This window comes from Schistocerca nitens, chromosome 5 (genome assembly GCF_023898315.1).
Source record: "Schistocerca nitens isolate TAMUIC-IGC-003100 chromosome 5, iqSchNite1.1, whole genome shotgun sequence".
Lineage (NCBI taxonomy): Eukaryota > Metazoa > Arthropoda > Insecta > Orthoptera > Acrididae > Schistocerca > Schistocerca nitens.
The window spans coordinates 719,546,203-719,569,513 of record NC_064618.1 but is presented as its reverse complement, the minus strand read 5'-3'; the positions used below and the strand labels follow the sequence as shown (position 1 = coordinate 719,569,513).

General features: G+C 43.9%; 1 protein-coding gene across 1 annotated transcript in view; it reads right to left on the bottom strand.

The window, feature by feature from the left end:
- LOC126260681 (uncharacterized) overlaps nt 1-23,311 on the bottom strand; it is a 455,289-nt gene that overhangs the window by 143,385 nt on the left and 288,593 nt on the right. Inside the window, exon 3 of the mRNA XM_049958016.1 lies at nt 11,208-11,272. Within this exon, the coding sequence (XP_049813973.1) occupies nt 11,208-11,272 (65 nt within the window). The remainder of the gene's footprint in view (nt 1-11,207; nt 11,273-23,311) is intronic.

Below are 23,311 nucleotides of genomic sequence, written 5' to 3'. Positions count from 1 at the left end.
GTCTATGTTAAGGGTCAGTTGCCACTCCCTTCACCACGTGCCTATCTGCTGCAGATCTTCCTGCATTTCGCTGCAATTTTCTAATGCTGCAACTTCTCTGTATACTACAGCATCATCCGCGAAAAGCAGCATGGAACTTCCGACAGTACATGCGTCGAGCAAATTGTACACCAGACTTTCCTGTCCATTATACTTAGACACAATCACACGTAAGTTTTACGTGGTTGAACGGCACATCGTTATCCACGAACGAGGTAATTTAAGGTACTGGTAAACTTGCATCGCCCTCGTAAACACGCCTACTGCCATTTGTTTTTGCTCTGTTTTGGTTTTAGCAGAAACACCAAAGTGTATATCCAGTCCCGCATGCCACGTGCAGCACAGAGGCGAGAGCCGATTCAGATCACCTGTTGGTGCGCGTCCGCCGCAGGTCGGGCAGGCAGCGTCTCCAGCGAGCAGATCAGTGGCCGCCTCTCCGCAGCGCGCCTTAGTCGCGACTACCAGAGGCGAAAGAGGCGCGCTGAGGGCGTCGGCCGGGAAGGGGCGCCACCTGTCGTCCTTGCTGACTGACGCTCCTCAGTTCGGGCTGCACGGCCAGCCCCACGGCTACAAGCAGCATCGCAGTACCTCGCCGTACATCCCCAATAGCCACGCGTACTACAATATGCGAATTCTAAACGTTGAAAAACGCCGCGTATAAAAACGGTATTTTTTCGGGGCTCATACCTATGATTCTGTTAGTGATAAAAAGCTAGGGTCAGCCATTGGTTGTTGTTGTTGTGGTCTTCAGTCCTGAGACTGGTTTGATGCAGCTTCCCATTCTGTGTGTGTGTGTGTGTGTGTGTGTGTGTGTGTGTGTGTGTGTGTGTGTGAAATCTTATGGGACTTAACTGCTCAGGTCATCAGTCCCTAAGCTTACACACTAAACCTAAATTATCCTAACGATAAACACACACACCCATGCCAGATGGAGGACTCGATTATCCGCCGGGACCAGCCGCACAGTCCATGACTGCAGCGCCCCAGACCGCTCGGCTAATTCCGCGCGGCTCTCCATGCTACTCTATCCTGTGCAAGCTGCTTCGTCTCCCAGTACGTACTGTAGCCTACATCCTTCTGAACCTGCTTAATGTATTCATCTCTTGGTCTCCCTCTACGATTTTTACCCTCCACGCTGCCCTCCAATACTAAATTGGTGATCCCTTGATGCCTCAGAACATGTCCTACCAACCGATCCCTTCTGCTAGTAAGGTTGTGCCACACACTCCCAATTCTATTCAGTACCTCCTCATTAGTTATGTGATCTACTCATCTAATCTTCAGCATTCTTCTGTAGCATCACATTTCAAAAGCTTCTATTCTCTTCTTGTCCAAACTATTTATCGTCCATGTTTCACTTCCATACATGGCTACACTCCACACAAATACTTTCGGAAACGACTTTCTGACACTTAAATCTATACTCGACGTTAACAAATTCCTCTTCTTCAGAAACGCTTTCCTTGCCATTGCCAGTCTACATTTTATATCCTCTCTACTTCGACCATCATCAGTTATTTTGCTCCCCAAATATCAAAACTCCTTTACTACTTTAAGTGAGGAGTCTAATTCCCTCAGCATCACCTGAGTTAATTCGACTACATTCCGTTATCCTCGTTTTGCTTTTGTTGATGTTCATCTTATATCCTCCTTTCAAGACACCGTCCATTCCATTCAACTGCTCTTCCAAGTCCTTTACTGTCTCTGACAGAATTACAAAGTCATCGGCGAACCTTAAAGTTTTTATTTCTTCTCCATGGATTTTAATACCTATTCCGAATTATTCTTTTGTTTCCTTTACTGCTTCCTCACTATACAGATTGAATAACATCGGGGAGAGGCTACAATCCTGTCTCACTCCCTTCCCAACCACTGCTTCTCTTTCATGTACCTCGACTCTTATAACTGCCATCTGGTTTCTGTACAAATTGTAAATAACCTTTCGCTCCCTGTATTTTACCCCTGCCACCTTCAGAATTTGAAAGAGAGTATTCCAGTCAACATTGTCAAGAGCCATTGGTATAGGAACCATTTCTATACCCAAGAGAAGGATCCTCTTACTGTAATTATCCTACAGTATAGGGTGAAAGTTGGCTATGTTGTTTTGCCGGGTGGTGTCCTTAAGATTCGGTTGCCTCTGGATTCGATGCCGAACTAGACGCCATCTTGAGGCACTGGAGCAGATGAGATGTTCCATTCCTGCTAAATTCCTCGTCTGTTTCGACTTCCTGAGTGCCCCTCAGTTCCTGCAGTTCTTGTATCCAGTCACTTAAATGCAGGACGACCTCCTGCGACAACACAAGCTGGTGAAGGTGATGTCCTTCCGCCGGGTTCCGGGGAAAATGGGTATTGCGGGGAACGAAAGGACGGATGTAGCAGCTAAGGAGGCGTATCGAGTTCCTCAGTTCATTATGCCTTCCCTCTGCATGCTTTCGTCTCCCTGTTGTACGGAGACATGAGTCAGTGGGAAGGTGAGTGGCTGGAAGTAACAGACAACAAGCTCCGTCCAGTAAAGCCCACAACGCGGCCGTGGCGTACCTCCTTCCAGCCACACAGATGGGACGTGGTTCTCCTTACTCGTCTTCGCATAAGCCACAGCCCTAAGACGCATGGCTTCTTGCTCCGGCGAGAGGACCCTCCAACGTGTGGTGCTTGTGGTTTGCAGATCACTGTGCGCCACATTTTATTAGATTGTGTTTTATTTTCCTACCAGCGGAGAGTGGCAGATTTGCCAACAATCTTCCCTCCGTTTTAAGTAACGTTCAAAGGAATGTGGTGTCAGTTTAAGGTTTTGTGATTTGTCCATCTTGCTTCCAAAAAATCTAGGTAGAAATTTTTAACGTGTTAATAGGCTCACCCGTGTTCTTTGTAAGTGGTCTCCCAGTCACATTTTCCAGTGCCTTTCCTTTAGCTCCTCTGTCATTTTACTTCTGTTTTAATCCCAGGTTGTTGTGGTCTTCAGTCCAGAGACTGGTTTGATGCAGCTCTCCATGCTACTCTATCCTGTGCAAGCTTCTTCATCTCCCAGTACCTACTGCAACCTACATCCTTCTGAATCTGCTTAGTGTATTCATCTCTTGCTCTCCCTCTACGATTTTTACCCTCCACGCTGCCCTCCAATACTAAACTGGCGATCCCTTCAAGCCTCAGAATATGTCCTACCAACCGATCCCTTCTTCTAGTCAAGTTGTGCCACAAACTCCTCTTCTCCCCAATTCTATTCAATACCTCCTCATTAGTTATATGGTCTACCTATCTAATCTTCAGCATTATTCTGTAGCACCACATTTCGAAAGCTTCTATTCTCTTCTTCTCGAAACTGGTTATCGTCCATGTTTCACTTCCATACATGGCTACACTCCATACAAATACTTTCAGAAACGTCTTCCTGACACTTAAATCTATACTCGATGTTAACCAATTTCTCTTCTTCAGAAATGCTTTCCTTGCCATTGCCAGTCTACCAGGTATAGCACATTTAACCCTTTCTCCGTTTTCTTAAAGCGTATGAGCTAGAGCGATTGAGTAGGTCAAAGCGAGTTAGGTGGGAATGAATGCATCGGCGTCATTTTAGTGGTGTGATAACTATTTTCGTAATTTTATCCACACTCGTTTCTTTTAATGTGTCTAAGGACGCTGATAACCTCGCCCTTGAGCATTCTTAAGCTCTACACACACGCGCGCGCACACACACACTCACACACACACACACACACACACACACACACACACACACACAGGGTTAAAGTTTGAATATTACACACTTGCACCAGTTTTGGCAAATGGAGCAAATCGGTTGGTTCTTTTTCCATCAGATGTGTTCGACGCTGCTCTTAAGGGCTTATGGAGACACCATTTGGTTTATGGGTGGTTGCTGAGGATGCCCGAAAAAAGCGTTTTTCACCATTTTTTCGTCGTCATCAGCGAATATCAAATGACTAACCCCAGAACATTGCTCAAATTTTATCTGGAAGTTCCATCTCTCCGGTTTTAAACGTCCTTATCCGTTATCGAGAAACACAACATAGCTTTAGAGTACCAAAACTGAGCCGCGGATTCCGACACGGCTGTGCACAGCAAGATCTCTAACTACCTTCAAAATTTTCTAGGTAACTTCACTCATTTGCAAGATACAGAGGTTCAAAGTTATCCTACTTGAAGACGTAAAATACGCACTTAAAATCAGGTTTGACGCGGAATCGCAGTATATAAAGTAACGCAGCACGGATAAATTTGCTGTAATGTGTGTGCGTTATCATCAGAAGGTTCTGGGAACCCCATGTTGGAGTACTCATGCACATGTAAAATTTTTGTGCACGTTAAATCCGGTCTGAGGTCTAAAATTAGTTTTGCGTTGTTTGAATTTCTTATATGTAAAGTATCAAGATTTTACTGGTACATGAAGTTATTTTCATATGAGTGACATGCCCTGCTGTAACCTGGTTCTCTAACTAGCGGAAAAATGCTTCTGAAGGTACACAAAAAAGTGAATATTCTCCTCTTTAAAAGGCTGAAAAGTGGGGAACAAGCTGCCGCGTTCTACCTTCCTCAGCACCTCTAAGAATTTTCCCAAAAATGTTAGAATGAAAACTTATTCGCGTTTCTTTATAATGAGAGAGAAGAAGAAAGTGGCAGTGTGATAGAGACGGAAAAGTAATACATTTTGGAAGATAACAGACAATGGATGTGGTATAGAAAGAAAGAAGGAGACAGCGGCAGCGTGAGAGAAAGGGAGTGTTAGAGTGGCAGTGGAACATAGTTGACATTGACAGAGGAGTGCTAGGAACACAGACAAGGAGACAGTGCCAGTGGAAAAGGAGTAAGGGGAAGGAGAAGGTGAAATGGAGGATAATCAGTGATAATGAGAGACAGAGTCTATGACAATGATAACGAGGAAGAGAGAGATAGTGGCGGTGAGAAGAGAAGCAGCAGTGGGAAGGAGTGAATGAGATAATAGCAGTAAGTGAGAGCAAGAGGGAGACAGAAACAACGATAGGAGACAGTTTTAGTAAGACAGAACGAAGGAGATTATGGATGTGAGACAGCAGACAGTTGGAGAAACAAAAGGAGATAATGACAATGAGTTGGGTTGAATAAGTGAGTGAGAATTGGCAATGGGAGTGAATGGATATCAGCAACTTACAGCGATGGACTAATGGGTATGAGCGAGTTTGTGCACATTTAGGGGATCTTGGGGGAGTGAGAGGTGAGTTGCATGTTAAATAGAGAGGGAATATATTCATATGCAGGGGGAATTGCTGTTGATAATGCAACCCTAAATCGGTTCTTCAAATTCCATTTTGTATTACCATTTATTAATATTTTTTAAAGGTGCCGAGGAAGACATAACCAGGCACATGGTACCCACTTTCCACTCAGTCTTTTAATCAGGAGCATATCCGCTTTTTTGAGCCCCGATAGAAGTATTTTTCTGCTGGTTTAGGCTTCACTGCACACAGTGTCCAGTAACGCTACATGGTTGAATAAAACCTCCTTGGTTTACACGCCACGTCCATACGAGTAAAATACTAGAGCTCTCAATAGGTGTCCCCAACGTTAAGTTTACTGTCGAAATGGAGAGTGATTGCAAGCTTCCGCTCTTGGACGTTTTAGTTGTGCGGAAGACAGGAGACTGGCTTGGATATTCATGTTCTTGAACGCCAATAGTTTTCACGAACCTGTACACTAGAGAGCGGTCCTGAACACGTTAGTACATAGGACGAAGATTATTTCTGGCGTCGACCATCTACAGTCGCAATTTGAGCACCTGAGACGCGTGTTCAGGGGAAATGGTTACGGCAAAGGAGGGACTGCCAAGGCTTTCATGTGCCACCGACAAAAGACACCTCATGAAACGGCGAAAAGGCCAAGCCTGGAACATTACTTCCATGTTGTGGGGGCAACGACTAGCGAGACAGGACGCATGCTGCAGAGAACGGACGGACGCCGGTGTTCTGGTCCGCCTCCAAGATACGAGATATGTTGCACCTTGTTAAAGACAACGTAGGTCTTAGAGTTCCAGAAGTGTACGGCGTACCCAGCGAATGCAGTAGTATTTACACAAGACAAAATATTCGCACTGTTGCTAAGCGTTGTACTGAGCAGTCACGACCTATGAAACAAGGGGAGCTTAAGGAGTCGACTGCGGCTGAACATCATTAAGAAAATCGACATAAGATACAATTTAAGAAGCTGCATTCTACCTCCAGAAGCCCGTTCATGGATTAAGCGCCATAGATTTAAGCTTTTACTATATGCATGACTGCAAATCGTAAGTAACATGTTTGTCCGCCATATGCTGTTGGCTGACTAACTTCGAGGATTTTGTTCATGCACATAAAGTAGGTTTTATTGACTGACTGCAGTGGTATAATAAAAATACCTTGTAATTTTGTTACTTGTAAAGTTTTTAAATTTTTAACTTGTTGTTCACCGTGGTCAATGTTGTATATGAATGCGATCTGTTTTTTGCAGCCGCAGCTTGAAGAGGCATGAAGCCGAAACTGACCAACAGCGGAAAATGAACAATAATTATAGTCAAAGGTGGAAAAGCATCTGAATTGTATCTTCTGCATACCTGCGAATGTACATGTCTTAAAACGAGAGGAGGAGGGAATGAAGAATAATCCTCATGAACCTTTCTAAAAACAAAACAAAAAAAAGAAAAAAAGACTTTTCTGTGCATGAAGAACAATTCATTAAAGACGCAATCTCATGCACACATGTGCGAAATAAGAATCTTCTGCTGCGTGACATTCAATAGCGTATTGTTCAACCTTATGCTACACTGAGATTCATTAGACAAATCTGAAGGAAATAAAATTCATCCACGACGGGTGAGGCATACATACGACCCTTCCTTGACTGGTTATCGAGTACTGATAGTCAGTCTGTTATCTTGCCCGACAGCATAAATAGAAGAGACAGAGAAGATCCAACGAGGAGCTGCGGAATTCGTCACGGTATCGCTTACTAAGTGCTAAGCGCGTGTGGCGGACGCTACAAAAGAGGCATCTTGTATCGCGGAGAGATTTACTGCTGAAATTCCAGGAGTGTACAAGAAAAATCGGACTACGGATTACTTCCACGTACACTACCAGTCAAATGTTTCTGATTACCTATCAAATCTATGGATTTTTGGTTAAAACAGGTATTTCGTTTTGAATTATTCAATCCTATCCCAATCCCGATAACAAGCAAGTGTAACAATATAAAGACTAAGTGTCTCTGTCGGGTGTTCGCCTAGAGGGGCAATTACACTACTGGCCATTAAAATTGCTACACCACGAAGATGACGTGCTACAGACGCGAAATTTAACCGACAGGAAGAAGATGCTGTGATATGCAAATGATTAGCTTTTCGGAGCATTCACACAAGGTTGGCGCCGGCGGCGACACCTACAACGTGCCTACATCAGGAAAGTTTCCAACCGATTTCTCATACACAAACAGCAGTTGACTGGCGTTGTCTGGAGAAACGTTGTTGTATGCCTCGTGTAAGGAGGAGAAATGCGTACCATCACGTTTCCGATTTTGATAAAGGTCGGATTGTAGCCTATCGCGACTGCGGTTTATCGTATCGCGACATTGCTGCTCGTGTTGGTCGAGATCCGATGACTGTTAGCAGAATATGGAATCGGTGGGTTCAGGAGGGTAATACGGAACGCCGTGCTGGATCCCAACGGCCTCGTATCACTAGCAGTCGCGATGACAGGCATGGCTGTAACGGATCGTGCAGCCACGTCTCGATCCCTGAGTCAACAGATGGGGACGTTTGCAAGACAACAACCATCTGCACGAACAGTTCGACGACGTTTGCAGCAGCATGGACTATCAGCTCGGAGACCATGGCTGCGGCTATCCTTGACGCTGCATCACAGAGAGGAGCGCCTGCGATGGTGTACTCAACGACGAACCTGGGTGCACGGATGGCAAAACGTCATTTTTTTCAGATGAATCGAGGCTCTGTTTACAGCGTCATGATGGTCGCATCCGTGTTTGGCAACATCGCGGTAAACGCACATTGGAAGCGAGTATTCGTCATCGCCATACTAGCGTATCACCCGGCTTGATGGTATGGGGTGCCATTGGTTACACGTCTCGGTCACCTCTTGTTCGCATTGGCGGCACTTTGATCAGTGGACGTTACATTTCAGATGTGTTACGACCCGTGCCTCTACCCTCCATTCGATCTCTGCGAAACCCTACATTTCAGCAGGATAATGCACGACCGCATGTTGCAGGTCCTGTACGGGCCTTTCTGGATACGGAAAATGTTCGACTGCTGCCCTGGCCAGCACATTCTCCAGATCTCTCACCAACTGTAAACGTCTGGTCAATGGTGGCTGAGCAACTGGCTCGTCACAATACCCCAGTCACCACTCTTGATGAACTGTGATATCGTGTTGAAGCTGCATGGGCAGCTGTACCTGAACACGCCATCCAAGCCTGTTGGACTCAATACCCAGGCGTATCAAGGCAGTTATTACGGCCAGTGGTGGTTGTTCTGGGTACTGATTTCTCAGGATCTATGCACCCAAATTGAGTGAAAATGTAATCACATGTCAGTTCTAGTATAATAAATTTTTGTCCTATGAATACCCGTTAATCATCTGCATTTCTTATTGGTGTAGCAATTTTAATGGCCAGTAGTGTATGAGTATCTACAACAACACTGACGTGCCTTTACCTAAGAACGTTCCATTCGAATAGGCCTCATTCGTTCCGCTGTCTGTGTACCAATCAGTTCACGTTAGTTTACAGTACAATGTATGCATCTAGCAGTATGTTTGTATACGTGATCAGGCTCATACCATATTACGCCATCATGGGACAAAAACAGGAACTGGATTTGAAAACGTACTCTAATTGCAGCTCTGCATCAGGCAGGCTGTCCTAGTAAGGCGACACCAACAAAAGTTGGCATAGTCCAGTCTGCAGTGGTGTACAAGATGTAGCGGTGCAAGCAAACTGGTGCCAATGCAAGTGTAAAGCGAACTGGAGGACGTTAACATCATGTAGGGAAGATCAGTTCACATGTGTACAGAACAACCGTCAGAGGACTCGTACTGCACCTGAAATTCGCGAGGAAACGGATTGTATGTGACCGGCTTCAATCTCTGTCTCCACGGAAAAGATTTAAAGACTGAATAGCGGGCAAAAAACCTTTATTACACTAACAAAATAAAGTGAAACGATTGCAATGGGTACGGCAACATAAAAATTATAGCGTGCTGCAATGGTCCAAGTTGTTATTCACGGACGAAGTATCTGTAAGCCATCGTCAAAAGTTTTTTCTTCGGCTTCGTGAAGGAAGTGTGAAGCGTAGTGTGTGACGCCAACGTGAAGCCTGGTAGAGGTTCTGTCATGGTGTGGTGACGTTTTGCGGGTGATAAGGTCCGTGGTCTACTGAAAACTAATGAACGTTAACGCAGGAAGGATGCAACAGGACACTAATCAACAACGTAATTCCATCTGGAAAGGAACTTATGAGTTATGGGTTTGCTCGACAGCAGCACAACGATCCCAAATATGCTTCTACATTGTGCATAGGATGAGTCAATATAAAAGAGAAACGTGGGTAACTAAAGAATGTGGTATGGCCACTCAGTCATCTGATTTAAATCTCAAGATTTCTTATGGAATGAACTTGACGGGGAGGTCAGAAAACGGAGGTCATCTAATGTTGTAGGACTACGGAATAATTTCCAGACGTGTTGGATTACAATATCAATAAAACAGTACATAATCTTGTCTCCGGAATGCCAAGAGTTTTTGCAGCTGTTCTGAGAGCAAGGGGTGAATACTCTGAAGAGACTAAAATCCAAACCACGTTGTACTGAACTTAATGATAGAGAGAGTACAATATTTATTTTATTGATGTATTTAGTCTGTAAGGTGTGTTTGTACACTGAAATAAAGTGTACAGTTTTCTTTCATTGGCGATCGAAAACTTTTGATCGGTGATATACTTCTCGCAAAATTATCACAATGAGAAAAAGGGAGAAATTAAAAGTCATAGCTCGAATTGCTGAGAATCGTCCTTCCTATGCGCAATTCGCAAATGTAACAATGAAAAGGGGGAAATTATTTTTCACAAACTGCCTATTGGCTTCTGTCTCTGGTTCTTCGGCCGACGTTCGTCTGATGATTTTATTGAAATTTCGCCAGCGCGAGTGGCTGGCATTGTCAGAGCTTCACCCTCTATTGCCGGTGATGAACTGGAGCCGAGCTCGCGGCCGCAGACTAAACGTACCTGGCGCGCTGACGTCCGAGGGCTTCTCCGCGGTTATTTCTGGTGCGGTTCTCCTCTCGCTACCTGCGACGGTCGTTCGCTGCAGTACGGGAAGCCAGTATCCGTTTACCTTAAGGCTTTCTTCTTTCTTGTTGAAGCTATTCCCTTGTTTTTGTATTTCTACAGCTTCTCTGAACAAGCGGGTGTGAATGTGCTTCTCTACAGCCAGAACTTCCGTGTCGGCGAATTTTATTACTTGGTCGGTCTCACTCAGCGCGTGCTCTGCCACGGCCATTTTCCCCACCTGCCCCAACCTGCAATGTCGCTTATGTTCTTTGATCCTGGTGCTGATTGATCGTCCAGTGATTCCGACATAAACTTTTCCGCATGTGCATGGTATGGCACCATGGTACATATAGTCTGCGGCCGCGAGCTCGGCTCAGTTCATCACCGGGAATGAAGGGTGAAGCTTTGACAATGCCAGCCACTCGTGCTGGCGAAATGTCAGTAAAATCATCAGACGAACGTCGGCCGAAGAACCCGAGACAGAAGCCAATAGGCTGTTTGTCAACAACAGTTCGTTAACAATTTTGAAATTATTATTGTTTCAGAAATACGCTACGTCACACATTGTAAGGAGGTCTGAAATGTCAAAGATCTTTTCGACACTACATTAGGTTTCAGTGTAAAGTGGAACTGCTGGGCTGATTTAAGAACTTATCTGAAGGCCGCGGCGAACGGCGGAGTAAATGCTGTGAAGAGTGGACGCGTAAAAAGGGCCAGAAACATGTACTGGCGCGGAATGTTGGAATCGCAATGTGATGGTGAGTTGAGGATGGACTGCCGGCGGTGAAGCGGGAACGTAAGGTAGAGTAGGATGGGGCAGAGGAGAGGGAGTGCCTGGTAATGGCGCGGGAGCGAGCGAGCGCCCTACCTGCACACGTGTCTCTCCCGTGTCCGCACGCACGCTGCCTCCGCGGCCGCCGCTGGAAGCCGCGTCTGCAACAGGGACAGTCAGACGTTGTATTTGTGTAAGGAAGGAGCAAGTGGGGACAGTGCCGAGCAACTTATAACCATACTGTAATAAAATGTAAGGTGGCTATAATTTCGCACCTTACAAGAACTCATCCACATACTTTGCCGTGGTCTACAAGCACAATTAGGTATCATGTGATAGGTTGTACATCGTATACATGAATATATAAAGGAGACTGACAATGTCATGTAAGTCTTGTAAGTAATTGTTAACGCTTATTGCATGAATGGTGACGGAGTGTCTTTATTATAAAAACGGCATGAATCATTGCCTATACCAGTAGAGGTTGGAACGCCAGTGGAGATGAAACGGCAGGCACAACTCAAGCTCTGGGATGAAGGCCCGCACAGGTGTTGGTCCTGCTTAAACACAGAAAGCAGCTAGATGGACGTCGTGGCACTTGAGCTCTGGAGCACAATAGGGTGACTGCCAGCCGCTATTGTACTAGGGGCCAGAAGGGTAACCGGATAATACTTCCGAACGCTGAAAATCTTGGACGCAGGTGAGAGGAACGAAGAAGCGGCACCTGGGAAACCATGCAGGCTGGGTTAGTTCCAAGGATTTTTATTCAGAAGCGTATCATTGTACGAGGATAGGTTTTTTCCTCGCAAACTTCCCCGCTGGACGACAAAAGACTTAAATATGGTTGGTCGGCGTTCGGAAGATTCTGTAGAGAGGGAGAATATTCCGTGGTTTCGGCAATACGATCCGTTTTCGGAATTACGATGGTGGGGAGCCAAGCGTTGCTGGGAAGCCAGCTCTGGAGATATGTGGTCTTTCTGTTGTGAGCGCCCGTGTGTGACGGTCGCTCGATATCAGCTTTGTTGGTACGGACGGTATTGCTGTCTTTGCTCTCTGTAGAGTTTATAGTTAGAACAGTTAGGCACCGTCCTGTTACAAACCTATACGATTCTGGACTTCACCTCCGGGTTGGAAGTCGTCTTTGAGTAGGCAGCGTTCAGTAATTGAGAGCACTTCCTCTGCCTATACGAGGTGCATTCAAGTTCTAAGGCCTCCGATTTTTTTTCTCCGGACTGGAAAGAGATAGAAACATGCGCATTGTTTTAAAATGAGGTCGCGTTCATTGTCAATACGTCCCAGAGATGGCAGCACCGTACGGCAGATGGAATTTTACCGCCAGTGGCGAGAATGAGAACTGTTTTAAATACTTAAAATGGCGACGTTTTTCTTACTTGAACAGCGTGCAATCATTCGTTTTCTGAATTTGCTTGGTGTGAAACCAATTGAAATTCATCGACAGTTGAAGGAGACATGTGGTGATGGAGTTACAGATGTGTCGAAAGTGCGTTCGTGGGTGCGACAGTTTAATGAAGGCAGAACATCGTGTGACAACAAACCGAAACAATCTCGGGCTCGCACAAGCCGGTCTGACGACACGATCGAGAAAGTGGTGAGAATTGTTTTGGGGGATCACCGAATGACTGTTGAACAGATCGCCTCCAGAGTTGGCATTTCTGTGGGTTCTGTGCACACAATCCTGCATGACGACCTGAAAATGCGAAAAGTGTCATCCAGGTGGGTGCCACGAATGCTGACGGACGACCACACGGCTGCCCGTGTGGCACGTTGCCAAGCAATGTTGACGCGCAACGACAGCATGAATGGGACTTTCTTTTCGTCGGTTGTGACAATGGATGAGACGTGGATGCCATTTTTCAATCCAGAAACAAAGCGCCAGTCAGCTCAATGGAAGCACACAGATTCACCGCCACCAAAAAAATTTCGGGTAACCACCAGTGCTGAAAAATGATGGTGTCCAGTGAGGGCGTAATCTTTACCCATTGCGTTCTAAAGGGCACTACGGTAACAGGTGCATCCTACGAAAATGTTTTGAAGAACAAATTCCTTCCTGCATTGCAACAAAAACGTCCGGGAAGGGCTGCGCGTGTGCTGTTTCACCGAGACAACGCACCCGCACATCGAGCTAACGTTACGCAACAGTTTCTTCGTGATAACAACTTTGAAGTGATTCCTCATGCTCCCTACTCACCTGACCTGGCTCCTTGTGACTTTTGGCTTTTTCCAACAATGAAAGTCTCTCTCCGTGGCCGCACATTCACCAGCCGTGCTGCTATTGCCTCAGCGATTTTCCAGTGGTCAAAACAGACACCTAAAGAAGCCTTCGCCGCTGCCATGGAATCATGGCGTGAGCGTTGTGAAAAATGTGTACATCTACAGGGTGATTACGTCGAGAAGTAACGCCAGTTTCATCGATTTCGGGTGAGTAGTTAATCAGAAAAAAAATCGGAGGCGTTAGAACTTGAATGCACCTCGTACTTATGTTGAGACGGTATCTGAACTCTGTCCTTGTGGCTGGGAATTCGCGTCTCTCGTCTTTAGAACACAGAGAGGAGAAGGCAGTATCAGAGTATATTAGAGGACCGCCTTCTGTCGTCCTAGTGTTTGAAAGAGTTTATTTGTGGCTGGAGTTCTTCCATCGTCGCAGACGAGTATGAGAACCATCATTTCGACTCACTGGACGCAGTACATACGGTGATATCGAAAATTACTTCGGTTTATTAGGGTTATAAAAGCTAAACAGCTGTGATCACGTTAGTTTATTTTCATTGATGTTCCACACCACCGTATATCATCTTTGAAAGTAGTGTCTTCTAGTGTTTGATACGTAGGTGATGTCAGATATTTCGCGTTATTGATATTAGACCGCGCAGTCATAATAAGGGGAAGAATTGGGCAATTGATTAGTAATTTTACTTAGGAGATATAAAGGTTTTTTTAATCTACAATAAATATATTAGCAGGAACAACGTTTATCATTTAGTAGGATTAGTTGCCTTCATCATTATGTTTAAACTGTAACTTATAGAATTAAGAGATCCTAAGATCTGCTTCAGGGGGTAGTCAGACAGGGCCAAATCTTCATTATAGCGTTTATTACTCTCCGTCGCGCACGTTCATTTTACACCCGCCTGGAGTAACATCTTGGTAAAAAAATGACGGACCACGAAGTGATTATCTGTATGGGATGGAAATCGGAAGATGTACAGACAGTCAAATGATCACAATTTCATAAAAACTGGACGATTAATTCAAGATAAAGACCTTCACAAATTGAGCAAGTCAAGAACGCGTTCGTCCATCTCTGGGCCTTATACGAGCAGTTATTCGGCTTGACATTGATTAGTAGTTCTTGGATGCCCTCCTGAGGGATATAGTGCCAAATTACGTCCAAATGGCACGTTGGATCGCCAAAATACCGAGCTGGTTGGAATTCCCCGCCCATAATACCCGAAACTTTCTCAACTGCGGAGATACACGACGACCTTGCTGACCGACGTAGGGTTCGCAAGCACGAAGACAAGCAGTAGAAACTCTCGTCGTCTAAGGGCGGGCATTATCTTGCGGAAATGTGAGCCCAGGACGGTTTGCGATGAAGGGCGTAGAACATGGACAACATAACATTGTGCTGTAAAGGTGCTGCGATGTCCTGCTATGAAAATAATTGTACCACAGACCATCACTCCTGGTTGTCGGGCCTATGGCAGGTTGGTACTCAGCGCTGTCCAGACATATCTTTGTTGATCACCGGGGCTCTTTTCGAAGCGTGACTAATCCCTGAAGACAATTGTACTCTGTGAATGAGATTACAGGCCGAAGCTCTAGGTGGTTGCTCAACACTTACTTGGCGAGCAAGATCACCGGATCTAGAACGTTTAGAGCATTATGGGCAGGGCCCTATAAACAACTTTGAATTTTGACAATGTAACTGGCCAGCTCGACAGAATTCTCCACGATATCCCTGAGGAGGACCTCCATCAACTCTATCAGTGCCAAGCGGAATAACAGACCGCGTAATTGCCAGACGTGGGCCATCGTATTTTTGAACTGTTCAATTTGTGGAGCTCTTTCTCTTGAATTAATCATCCAGTTTTTCTGAAATATAATAACTTGTTTTTCTTAACATGTATATTACATCTGCCGATTTCCGTCCCATTCGGGTAAGTCCTTCGTGGTGCAAGGTCGTTTTTTGTCTTAAAGACTCTATTCACTACCACTAACTAAATACATTTTGCAGCTTCATATGGTTACGTTCGACAGAATAGTTTTGTCAAAAATAGACTAACGGAAGTGGGAAGAGTTACACCATAACACCTTGCCTGTACGGTACCAAACTGATATTCCAGTACTGCCTGTAGACTCTATTTATTAAAATTTCTTCTGATGCGAGCTTATTTCGAGAGTGTCTAGTACAGAAGGAAACCTCCCCTACAGACAAAGAATGGTGTAAGTACTCGAATGTGTCTAACGTTACCGAAGTTTTCACGAGGAGATCGCAATACAGCATGCCCGCATGTATATATCGCTTATCGTGATCTTTCGTGTTTGGAAAATGGTCGAATGAGAGGCGTGAGGGACATGGGAACATCATACCGACTAATCACACACAGTTGGTACCGATAACTTGACGGACTAAGGACAAAAATGTGACGCAAGAGTAGGTACGTGTCCTTCCAGAAGGACCACACCACGTGGACGTCGCAGGATTGTTCTAGTAGCTCTGACGAATAGACCAATAACAACAGCTGAAATCCTGGCAGAGGTTATAGGCAGTATGTCACCACGAACAACTAGGAACAGATTACTGGAATGTTGATAGAGATCTCGATCTGCCATGAGAACTTTACCACTGACATTATACCACAGAGAACTGGGGCTTTAATTGGTACTGTGTGATATTCAGCAATGAATCTCGTTTCTAGAGCACTAGCCCATGAAAGGCGAAGGTCCCGAGTTCGAGTCTCGGTCCGGCACACAGTTTTAATCTGCCAGGAAGTTTCAAGTTTCAATCTCGTTTCTGTTTGGGATTTGCAGGTCGAAGCCAACATGTCCGTAGAAAATCTGGTGAAAGGTCACAGGAAGAACTGATCCTCGACACTTACACTTGACCAACTCATGGAATCGTGGTTTGGGTAGCTAGGGGGTATGACAACATGAATATTTTGGTAATTGTTCGCAACCACTACTGATCCTTGACTGGCTTGAATGGGTTCCTAATTTGTTACCCATACAGCACGTTAATATAGCGTTCATATTAGCCTCCAATTAACAGTATTCATGAAATGATACAACTTTCAGGCATGGCAAGAAATTCCTAAAGATGGCATTTGGAGGCTGTTTGCTTCCATGCCAGAACGAATACAAAAGTGCATTCGTACCTGTGGGTATCAGACCTTGTACTGATCTTGATATGGACGTTAGTTCTAAATGGTACGAAAGTTTAATCATTTAGTACCCGCTATGTAATGATTTGTCCGCAAAGTTCGATAAAAATCGGTCTGTTTCTTCATAGGGTATCACTTTTCATTTCCCTCAATATGTCTTCACATACAGAGAATTTTTCAACAGAACTCGTCGAACTATGAAATTGTAGATAGGCAATACTAATACTATCACGGTCAACAGAACCACTACCACCATCACCACTGCAGCTACCACTACTTCTACTACTACTACTGTTGCCACTACTACTACTAAAAAAAAAGCACTCCATCTTCAGGCCACGAGTGGCCTATCGGGACCATCCGACCGCCGTGTCATCGTCAGTGGAGGATGCGGATAGGAGGGGCGTGGGGTCAGCACACCACTCTCCCGGTCGTTATGGTGGTATTCTTGACCGAAGCCGCTACTATTCGGTCGAGTAGCTCCTCACTTGATATCACGAGGCTGAGTGCACCCCGAGAAACGGCAACAGCGCATGGCGGCCTGGATGGTCACCCATCCAAGTGCCGACCACGCCCGATAGCGCTTAACTTCGGTGATCTCACGGGAACCGGTGTGGCCAATGCGGCAAGGCCGTTGCCACGTACTACTACTACTATTACTACTACTACTACTAATAATAATATTTTCAGTAGGTGATAACTCATAACTTTTCTATAATTATCGAATATTACATTGCACCGGCATCAGCTACTCTGAAAAAACTTTATTATTGCGCTCAGTTTTGTCATCCCAGATCATCATCAGGCAGCAGAAGTTTTTCAATCACCATTAGTCAGTTGTGGCTCAGATGGCTTATACGCACGTGTTCTAGCGATTAACTAGCATTCAGAAATTGAGTGGGTTATATAGTTCGGTTATTGACGCTACTGGATATTCTAAGAAATATTAGATTGTGTACATCAGATTCTGATGCTCATTTCGCATTTATGACGTTTTATGGACTGCGATTGAATGTCACACGTATCCACTCAGAATATCTGGGTGATAACTTACTGCGCCTGACAAAGTTTTGTGAAGATTAGCAATGCCAGCAATAGGAAGGATTCTCATCGCCGCTGATTTTGATGCAATATTATTTTTGATAGCCTAATAATAAAGATGTTGTTGTTGTTGTGGTCTTCAGTCCTGCTGAGACTGGTTTGATGCAGCTCTCCATGCTACTCTATCCTGTGCAAGCTTCTTCATCTCCCAGTACCTACTGCAACCTACATCCTTCTGAATCTGCTTAGTGTTTTCATCTCTTGGTCTCCCTCCACGATTTTTACCCGCCACGCTGCCCTCCAATGCTAAATTTGTGATCCCTTGCTGCCTCAAAACTTGTCCTACCAACCGATCCCTTCTTCTAGTCACGTTGTGCCACAAACTTCTCTTCTCCCCAATCCTATTCAATACCTCCTCTTTAGTTACGTGATCTATCCACCTTATTTCAGCATTCTTCTGTAGCACCACATTTCGAAACCTTCTATTCTCTTCTTGTCCCATGTTTCACTTCCATACATGGCTACACTCCATACAAATACTTTCAGAAACGACTTCCTGACACTTAAATCTATACTCGATGTTAACAAATTTCTCTTCTTCAGAAACGATTTCCTTGCCATTGCCAGTCTACATTTTATATCCTCTCTTCTTCGACCATCATCAGTTATTTTAGTCCCTAAATAGCAAAACTCCTTTACTACTTTAAGTGTCTCATTTCCTAATCTAATTCCCTCAGCATCACCCGATTTAATTTGACTACATGCCATTATCCTCGTTTTGCTTTTGTTGATGTTCATCTTATATCCTCCTTTCAAGACACTGTCCATTCCGTTCAACTGCTCTTCCAAGTCTTTTGCTGTCTCTGACAGAATTACAATGTCATCGGCGAACCTCAAAGTTTTTATTTCTTCTCCATGGATTTTAATACCTTCTCCGAATTTATCTTTTGTTTTCTTTACTGCTTGCTGAATATACAGATTGAATAACATCAGGGAGAGGCTACAACCCTGTCTTACTCCCTTCCCAACCACTGCTTCCCTTTCATGTCCCTCGACTCTTATAACTGCCATCTGGTATCTGTACAAATTGTAAATAGCCTTTCGCTCCCTCTATTTTACCCCTGCCACCTTCAGAATTTGAAAGAGAGTATTCCAGTTAACATTGTCAGAAGCTTTCTCTAAGTCTACAAATGCTAGAAACGTAGGTTTGCCTTTTCTTAATCTTTCTTCTAAGATAAGTCGTAAGGTTAGTATTGCCTCACGTGTTCCAACATTTCTACGGAATCCAAACTGATCTTTCCCAAGGTCCGCTTCTACCAGTTTTTCCATTCGTCTGTAAAGAATTCGCGTTAGTATTTTGCAGCTGTGACTTATTAAACTGATATTTCGGTAATTTTCACATCTGTCAACACCTGCTTTCTTTGAGATTGGAATTATTATATTCTTCTTGAAGTCTGAGGGTATTTCGCCTGTCTCATACATCTTGCTCACCAGATGGTAGAGTTTTGTCATGACTGGCTCTCCCAAGGCCATCAGTAGTTCTAATGGAATGTTGTCTACTCCCGGGGCCTTGTTTCGACACAGGTCTTTCAGTGCTCTGTCAAACTCTTCACGCAGTATCTTATCTCCCATTTCGTCTTCATCTACATCCTCTTCCATTTCCATAATATTGTCCTCAAGTACTTCGCCCTTGTATAAACCCTCTATATACTCCTTCCACCTTTCTGCCTTCCCTTCTTTGCTTAGAACTGGGTTGCCATCTGAGCTCTTGATATTCATACAAGTGGTTCTCTTCTCTCCAAAGGTCTCTTTAATTTTCCTGTAGGCAGTATCTATCTTATCCCTAGTGAGACAAGCCTCTACATCCTTACATTTGTCCTCTAGCCATCCCTGCTTAGCCATTTTGCACTTCCTGTCGATTTCATTTTTGAGACGTTTGTATTCCTTTTTGCCTTCTTCATTTACTTCATTTTTATATTTTCTCCTTTCATCAATTAAATTCCATATTTCTTCTGTTACCCAAGGATTTCTATTAGCCCTCGTCTTTTTACCTACTTGATCCTCTGCTGCCTTCACTACTTCATCCCTCAGAGCTACTCAGTCTTCTTCTACTGTATTTCTTTCCCCCATTCCTGTCAATTGTTCCCTTATGCTCTCCCTGAAACTCTCTACAACCTCTCGTTCTTTCAGTTTATCCAGGTCCCATCTCCTTAAATTCCCACCTTTTTACAGTTTTTTCAGTTTCAATCTGCAGTTCATAACCAATAGATTGTGGTCAGAATCCACATCTGCCCCTGGAAATGTCTTACAATTTAAAACCTGGTTCCTAAATCCCTGTCTTACCATTATATAATCTATCTGATACCTTTTAGTATCTCCAGGATTCTTCCAGGTATACAACCTTCTTTTATGATTCTTGAACCAAGTGTTAGCTATGATTAAGTTATGCTCTGTTGTAACCTCCCCACAAAAATGTTTGTCAATATTACCTGAATAATAGAATGAGCAAAGCGTGAGCTCCTTGCAAAATTAAAGAATAATAATGGGCCAAATGTAAACTCCCCGCAAAATTAACGTTAAGATCATTGATCATTAAACCCACAATAACACTAATTAAATAATGATCCATGAACTGAATATAAAATCTCAACAGCAATAATTAAACCTGACAAATTTTATGAGGACAGCAGCGCTGACCTAAGGCCCTGTGAAATAATTAAACCAAAATTCTTACCTCAGTAAAACTGCGTCTATATCTGCTCTTATTTTTCGGCACAGCTCCGTGCAATGCTGGCCCATATTTAATTCTGATTCTTGGAGGAAATGCATAAAAAAATATTCCTTAAATTGAAATGAATGCTTTTTCTTCAAAAGAGTGGAAAAATTCTTTGAATTGAAATGATTACTTTATAAAAAATTATTATTGGGGCATTTTTGAACAAATTAATTACAATTAGCATACATTATTAGCTGAGCGCAATGCTGCTTCATTACCTTCTACAATAATATACATATCGTCCACCACATTCCTGACCAGACTCGTGGGCAGAGCACACCGCGGACGCATGCCGACTCGCTACACAACTGTATCAGACTGCTACTACTCTCCAAGTGTTCCTGCCGACTCGGTACACGTAACTGTACTCTCGCGCGGTCAAGCGCAGACTAGCAACGATAAATAACTCTCTGGTCAGAGATTCTGTCATGCCTCGCCATCGCTGGTAATGATTACATATGAAACGTACGCGTTTCACTGTGCAAAATTCTACAAGGCGGCTTCCTCTTTCATTTCTTCCCCCCAATCCATATTCACCTACTATGTTTCCTTCTCTCCCTTTTCCTACTGACGAATTCCAGTCACCCATGACTATTAAATTTTCGTCTCCCTTCACTACCTGAATAATTTCTTTTATCTCGTCATACATTTCATCAATTTCTTCATCATCTGCAGAGCTAGTTGGCATATAAACTTGTACTACTGTAGTAGGCATGGGCTTTGTGTCTATCTTGGCCACAATAATGCGTTCACTATGCTGTTTGTAGTAGCTAACCCGCACTCGTATTTTTTTATTCATTATTAAACCTACTCCTGCATTACCCCTATTTGATTTTGTATTTATAGCCCTGTAATCACCTGACCAAAAGTCTTGTTCCTGCTGCCACCGAACTTCACTAATTCCCACTATATCTAACTTTAACCTATCCATTTCCCTTTTTAAATTTTCTAACCTACCTGCCCGATTAAGGGATCTGACATTCCACGCTCCGATCCGTAGAACGCCAATTTTCTTTCTCCTGATAATGACGTCCTCTTGAGTAGTCCCCGCCCGGAGATCCGAATGGGGGACTATTTTACCTCCGGAATAGTTTACCCAAGAGGACGCCATCATCAATTAATCATACAGTAAAGCTGCATGTCCTCGGGAAACATTACGGCTGTAGTTTCCCCTTGCTTTCAGCCGTTCGCAGTACCAGCACAGCAAGGCCGTTTTGGTTAATGTTACAAGGCCAGATCAGTCAATCATCCAGACTGTTGCCCCTGCAACTACTGAAAAGGCTGCTGCCCCTCTTCAGGAACCACATGTTTGTCTGGCCTCTCAACAGATACCCTTCCGTTGTGGTTGCACCTACGGTACGGCCATCTGTATCGCTGAGGCACGCAAGCCTCCCCACCAACGGCAAGGTCCATGGTTCATGGGGGGAATAATAAAGATAAGGACAAAAATATATCGTTAGATACAGCAAAAATTTAATGAGATTATAGTTGGTTGTTTATTTCAACCCCTGCTGCGTTTAGTTATAAGAGATCATGACCCACTCCCGAAGCTATAAGCCATTTTCATACGTATGAAACCAAAAAGTAATAAAAATGTAGGAAGAGTCGAGGTGTCCAGAGTACCAAAATATCTTGCACACGCGACGTAACATTTTTTTAAACAGTTATTGATGCTTCCACTACGCATAACTTGTTCTCTTGCTATTTATCTGTCTTTTACCACGTTATGACGCAGTGTTACATTTATAATTACTACGAAATACCTATAAAAAGATCGAAGCAAAAATAATAAATGGCCTCAAATTCATGGTAACTTTTGTGAAAATGATTGGAAAAAATCACATTTTTCGGTCTGCTGCGTAAATTCGATTCATGTCACTGTTTTGCCACAGGAGAGTAATCGGTTGCTCATTATGTTGTTTTAGCTAAAATTTGATCTTAAATACTGAATTTTCTGACAGGGCTCTGCGTATATTCTTAAAATGTAGACACAGTAGACATCGAGCGAGTGGTCTTCAGTTGTACCCTCCAGATGAGTTTTCAAAGTCTCGGGTCCAGACAAGCGGATTCTGACTCGCGGACATGTATAAACCTTACCTGAAATAGCCTAACTGCAAACGAAGTGAAGAAAAGTAGGAAAGGAATTTATTGCACACAACGCAGTTGCAATTGTGCATAAAATATTTTCAAGGGGGACCTACAGGATGACGATCGAAAAAAACTCGAAATTTTTTTGCAGGGGAATTCGAATGTATATACATTGAATAATTATTTCCCAAAATATTCTGCGCGAACTCCTAAAAGTAACGATTCTGTGAGAGTTTGAAGGCTAGCGTGCACAGCACGCCTCGGTGTTAGAGAACCGGTTGCCACAAATCGTTATCGATGCCATCACCCCTATTTATACCGATAAGAGTAAACCTGATTTACTGCAGCGTTGTTTGGGCTGTTTTACTCAATATGTGAATGGAAGTTTCAATAGTCTCATTTGGAGATATATTTCAAGAGTAGCATCCACACGAAGCAAAATTGTCACCGTTGCTTCAAATCTGGCAATGTAAGCCATAATACACTAATGCTCGTGACTAAAATCAAAATTGGCGATGAAATGCACCGATTCTGTGAAAATAGAGACGCCAGTGGCGATGCTCTCAGCGACGAAAAGGGCTTTGAGGACGAAAATGAGGGCTTATCAGTTCAAAGTAGCAGAAAGCGACCATCCACTAACCGGGAAGATAGTTACTATGGACCGGACATCGATGATATCCCGTCGTTTCATGCTTTACTCTTTTTCTTTATATGGTAAATACTTGTCAAACTTTGGTTGGTTGATTTGGGGGAGGGGACCGAACATCGAGGTCATTAGTCCCATAGGATTAGGGCAGGATGGGGATGGAAGTCGGCCGGGCGCTTTCAAAGGAACCAAACCCGGCATTTACCTGAAGCAATTTGGGGAAATCATGGAAAACCCATATCCAGGA